The following is a 6,000-nucleotide window of genomic DNA, read 5'->3' as shown; positions in this document are numbered from 1 at the left end:
ACAGCTGTGTTCATTTGCTACAGACCACTCCAGAAAAAAACTCCACACCTGAACAGGAGAATGTACGTGGCATGTGCCACAGTTCCAAAGCAGTGGAGTAACTTGTAAGGTTAATGATGTAAGGAAAAGCAGAGACAATCATACCTTTGTGTGGTCATTTCCTGAATCTGTGTAAAAAACGTAGTATTTGGCAGAGAGACTACAAGGCATTTTTTTGACAATCACAGAATCAGAGAATGGCATGGCTGGAAGGGACCCCATGGATCACAGAGCTCCAACACGTTCATTAACATTTTAGTATAATATTGTTTAAAATATAGGGAATAAATTCACTGTTCCATTTAAATTGGTAATGTTATGAAAGTAAAATACCATCCATTTAGGCTGATAGTCACAGTCAGAGTTTAACTATCTGGAAACTACTTACAAAGCCCTTACCAAAAAAAAAAAAAGGAAAAAAAAAACAAAAAAGAAAAGGGAAAAAAAAAGAAAAGAAATAAAAAGAAAAAAGAAAAGAAAAAGTAACATTGCAAAACAGTCATCCATTTCTCTTCACTGAGCTCCCACTTGGAAACAAGCCTTCTGGCAGGTTGAGCCCAGTCTGTATTTCACGTTTAAATCTGCCTCATTGGTATCAGTTTTGGCGAAACCTAGCAAAAAGGAGGGAAAAAACACAACAGTTGGCATACAGATATAGCAGTACAACCCACTGTTCACTTCCACCTCTATCATGCCACTGAAGACTTGAAACACTGTATTTACTTAAACTGGTATGTTTGCAGTATTTCAGAGATAAACACTCCCACTACTAGATTTTCTGATGCTGGAATACAAGATCTGTTGGTGCTAGTACCCAGCCTCTAAACTGCATTTATTCTGAGTTGGGTTATTGATTTAAGAATGCAAGCAGATTAAGCTTGGGCAGCTGAACCTGTACTCGCCTGGGCTGTACTGGCCAAGGTCTTCTCAGGTGGCATCCAATGCCAGCAGGAGGGACAGCTGAACTCAGGTGAGGCAGCTCCTCAGTTACACAGCATACGGGATGCTGCAGGAACGTAACTAACAAATGGGCTGTGGCTTAGTTCACGCGCTGGCCCATAAATTGTCTTGGTTTGTGTACAGTGTGACTGCACTTGCCATGAACAGCATTATGGCAGAGAGCTGCAGATGGGCAACAGTTCCAGCCATCACCTGCTAATCCGTTTGCATTCCTGTATCAACGCACTGAATGATGAAGAGGCAGCAGAACAGATTACACTCAGCTGAATCGCCACTGCAGTATGAAGACAAGCATGCTGAGGAGTCTCAAACTGATGTTTTCCCTTCTTTGCTCAATAGACAAATCCATTCTTTTCCTCATGACCCACCAGGAGACAGGATGAAGTCTGTCAGTGCTGGGTCTGTCCAGAAGTAATCAACTGAGTTCTGGAACATGCTCGTGAGCAGGGGATATACAATCAAATGCATATGACTATTACATGCATAATGTACCTATAGTACATTTATACCTTTCATTGGGTTAGTTGTTTGATGATACATTTGATACTTCCAATTTTACCTATTTTTATAAATTTGCCTACTTCCATTCACATTAATTTGGTTTGTTTGATGATGATACAGCTTAACACTTCTAATTTTACTTTTTTTAAATTTAAATTTGCCTTTTTCCACTCACATTCATTTCTGTGTGAGGACACACTTATGTTTTCTACTACTCTAATTCCATACACTTGTAAAAATCAATTTGTGACATTAGAAGATATCCAGCACATCAAAAATAAAACACAGTAAGTCTGAACAGGAAACTAGATGGGGTAAATGGGAACAATACAGAGCAGACTTTGAAGAGTAGCAACGGTTCACATTTGCTTGAACCCTGACTGCAAGTCTACACGAATACCCTGAGGAAAAGCTCTCCACAGAAGATCCAAGCCTCTTTGAATATCTCCTGTTCCCAGCCCTATTTAAACAGGTGCCACTGGATGAAGATCAAAAGTAACTCATGTGATCTTACTTGTTCAGGATGAAAAACAGTTCCTAAGCTTAGTTCATGAAGAATGTGTCTACTCTATCAAGTGCTAATGAAACGTTTCCAGTGGATGGAAACTGTTTGATTTTTCAAAACTGAGTGTGAACTAGGATGTAATAGGTACAACTGTAGAGGAGCTGGAGAAACTCCCTGAGCCCATCAACATTCCTAGACTAGTTCCAGAAATGTTTCAACATTTCTGACTCCAAGTGCCACCTAATTTGGGCCTATTTCTGCCTCACTCAGGGATGGTTCTACTGAAGTAAAGGCAAAACCTGGAGGATGAAGGTAGCACCACTAAAATCTGTATTCTGCAAACAATGACAACAGACAGCTACAGGACAAGATTATTGTTTTTCTGCTGTCATAGATTTTAGTGCCATCAAAACCTCAACTGCTTCACATTTGAGTGAGCATATGATGTTAAAAGTAATGCCTGCACACCCAATGCTAATAGCGGTCACTTGCGTGTACCACTCAGAAAGGGTGAGATCCCCATGAGTGCTGAAGATAACAAGAGGTGGTGAGAGTCCAGCACCACTCAGAACTGGCCCATAAAAAGCTGTTTGCTCTAAATAAAATGTGATTAAATAAGCAGAAAAATGCTAATGTAACAAATAGGATGGTTTGAGCTTGGAAAACGAGGAGTAATCAAGGCTGAAATGTGGAAGGTCCCCTGAAACCTCTGCTTTAAATCCCAGAGGAGTTGATTTGGTAACACCCTGTGCACAGCATTTGATAAAGGGCTGAATGTGCTCAGTGAAGGCTACTTTGCAGTACACAGCTGCAGAGCTTCTACTTTTCTTACAGTTCCTCTTAAGCAACACATTCTTAATATTGTTTCACTTATAGGAAGAACTGCTTATCTTGGAAGCTTCAAAATACATTGGACAGGTAGGTGTGCTGGGAGGAGTTTGCCTGGGCAGTCCCATACACAGTCTCTCAACTGGCAAGAGAACGTCAGGGATGCTCTCAGGGACTCCCTGCAGTTCAAGCTTTTTGACTGATTTCCAACTCAAATGTACCCTTTTCAGCTGTGTCAACAGCCCTATGCTCATTTCATTACATTTCTTTATGGCAAGAAGTTCTTTCAAGGCCTGATTCTGAATGATGCTGAGTCTTAATGATTTTACCATGTGTGCAAAAAGCAAGTTATCATTAAATAATGTAAAAACAGCTCCTCAAAAAAAATATACAAATGGCCAGTGTTAGGATATTTGTTAAAATTCTACAAGTTGCCTATGTCTTAGTAACTCCCAATTATTTGAAACTGCAGTTAAAAGCAAACCACAATGCCAAAATCACCTTTTGTACAAAACTCTGTTCCTAATGTGACTTTTGCAGTGGGGATGATTGATCAGGAAAAACCACAACATCCATTTAAAAATGGACTCAATCCTGCAACAGCCTGTTTCCTCAGAGGAAAATGTACTTCCAGAAAACAAAATCTTCTCCTCTATTATTCTGTACTCACTGTCTTGAACTTGGACCATCAATTTCTTTCTAAACATACACTATTCAGTTGCTATTCAGCTGCCTAACATTTCCTTGGCAGATGCTCTTCCTAAGCCCCATGTTATCTTTCAAGACCATTTGGTAAAACTGAGCTTTTATATTAAGAAAAATAAGGGGAGGGGATGAAGACTTTTTAGCCAGACAGTCTGATTCTGATTATTTTTATAATGAAATACAACTGCAAAAGTATGGTTCTCAGTCCTTTCTCTCATGGTCTCACCAACAACATAAACCAGTATAAGCCCAAACAGATTACCTGCCACGGTGATCTATATGCTAGGCTACAGCAAATCTGATTTAAGCATGCAAGATAAGCCAGCACTTTGTCTTCACAGCACAGGAAAATCAAGGGCAAATTGTTTATTTTTTATGTGATACCAGTGTAGAGCGAAGATTGTTAACTCTAAATCACGTTTCCTTTGACATTTTGTTGTTGCAAATGTCCTTTAGGAGATGTTTTTCCAAGTAAGTAAGCAGCCTGTGAAAATGAGGCTGCGTAGCCAAATCTGTCTCAAAGAAATCCATATAGGCTATAAAGTTCTCTCCAAAACAGGTAGTCTGCATGGGGAGAGACAGTTATATACAAAGGTGCAGCCACCCCTTAAAATTTCACTTGTAACGAGCATGGATAGATGTTTGCTTTAGTTTAGATCACTCACTGCATTCACTGAAAATGTTACTAGAAAAGGGTTGACTCCTCATTTTCCACCCATTAGTTCTGTTTCAAACTAGCAAAATATACAGTCAAAAAAAGCTGCCTTTACTGTAGCAATACAGTAGCACTAAAGTTCCTGTCATCAACATAAACAAGAACAAGATGTCTCATTCAGTGAACATAAATAATCACAAACACAACTGTTACTCTTGCAAGCCTGAGGTAGAGTCTTGAAATGTGGGAAAAAAGGACCGAGGATGCTGCTTTCTGAACAAATGCCTACCACAATGCTCAAATCTCTATTATTTCAACTCCAAAACTAAGTGAAGAAGCTGTAGATGTTCACTGAATATGAAAATCAGACCATCAAGGGTCCAATATTATGCAACATTGACCCAGTCTTCCTGTCACAGATGTCTGTATAAGTTTTGGTAAGGATTTCAAGGAGAGGACTGTGTCACTGTGGCCTGGAAACATTCTTTAGAGGTGGATTTAAAAAAAAAATGTAGAAAGAACTAGTGCTCATCCATGCCACAATTTTAAACACACAAATCATTACAGATCATGTTTTCCATTGGTAGTGCTACAGAGATTTCAAGCACTTCTGGAATTACCAACCAGGAGGTAACAGTGGCCCCCACACTACCCTGCAGAGGTACATGCTTTGCAAGCAAGCACTACTTTGCAAGCATTTATGCAAGCTGCCTGCTTTCAAGCTAAGTATATGAAAGTGCACAAACCAAGCAGCATCTACATTTTTCATGCCCACAGCTCCTTCAGTGGAGCTCATGATTTCATGTGTGGTCACGGCAGCTGAGTGGAGTTTGCCTTCAGGAAAGCTAGCAAGTGCCACTCGTGAAGTGGCCCCTCCTGATCCCCATGAGACAGATCCCAGGCACCCAGACACTGCATTGCTGCAGTATCAATTGCCAACTTCAGGCTACCCCATAGATTCAAAATTTATACTACTTCTTTGTGGCACTTACAGGAAAGCACTAAGGGACAGTGGGTGGTGCTAATCTTTTATTTGGTACTAACAGTCCTGCCCTATTACATCCCCCATGTTGCTGCAAAAGTTTGATCTCATAGCCCATCATTTTGAGCTTATCACTTCTTTCTCTGAAGTCTTTGGCTGCTTCTGCTTTCGCTGCCTTGAGCGTAGGCTGCTGGACTTTACTTTGGGTAACACATGCTCAAATATATATTTATGTCACCTGCACCAAAAAGAAAACCGGCAGGTTTGGAACACATAAGGATGGTGTCTTCTTAAAAAAAAAAAAAAAAGTCCTTTCCTGTAGGTTAAGTCTATTTAAATGCTTACTAAACATGGCACATTCAAATACATCATGAAGCTAATCCCCAAATCAAACAGGCAAGAACAAAACAGTGACTGACTGCAACAGATGCAAATCTACGAGGTCATTTTTATGTTTTAATTTTGGATGCTGGCTCATCAGCCAAAGAAAAAGTAGTCCTGACATTACCTAAGTTTCAAAAAAAAACCCCTGATCATTTTTTCCTAAATCACAGTCAGAAGTTGAATGAATAATTTCTTCTGCAGACAGAATTGCTGAATATGGAAAGCTGCTTCCACTGCAAATTAAAAAATAATAATGACTTCCATAAAATGTCACATGGAAAATAAATAATGGAGCAAAATGATTTTGTAGCAGTTTCCTGCACTCTGCAATACCAGGTCACTTGTCTTTAACAGAACAACTTTTTTCAGGTAAATTAACTTATTTCAGAAGTGAACAGCCCTTTATTTAAAACTCCTCCAGTAAAACCATGAACTATCATA

The 6,000-nt window shown here is 39.6% G+C and overlaps 1 protein-coding gene across 1 annotated transcript in view; it reads right to left on the bottom strand.

Moving 5' to 3' along the window:
- Positions 1–282: 282 nt before the first annotated feature.
- Positions 283–6,000, bottom strand: part of OXCT1 (3-oxoacid CoA-transferase 1) — an 88,141-nt gene continuing 82,423 nt past the window's right edge. The window contains exon 17 of the mRNA XM_084278730.1: positions 283–650. Within this exon, the coding sequence (XP_084134856.1) occupies positions 615–650 (36 nt within the window). The 3' untranslated portion in view covers positions 283–614. The remainder of the gene's footprint in view (positions 651–6,000) is intronic.

The sequence above is a fragment of the Gallinula chloropus genome (genome assembly GCF_964237585.1).
Source record: "Gallinula chloropus genome assembly, chromosome: Z".
Lineage (NCBI taxonomy): Eukaryota > Metazoa > Chordata > Aves > Gruiformes > Rallidae > Gallinula > Gallinula chloropus.
The sequence above is the reverse complement of the archived record's forward strand: the minus strand, read 5'-3'. Positions and strand labels throughout refer to the sequence as shown.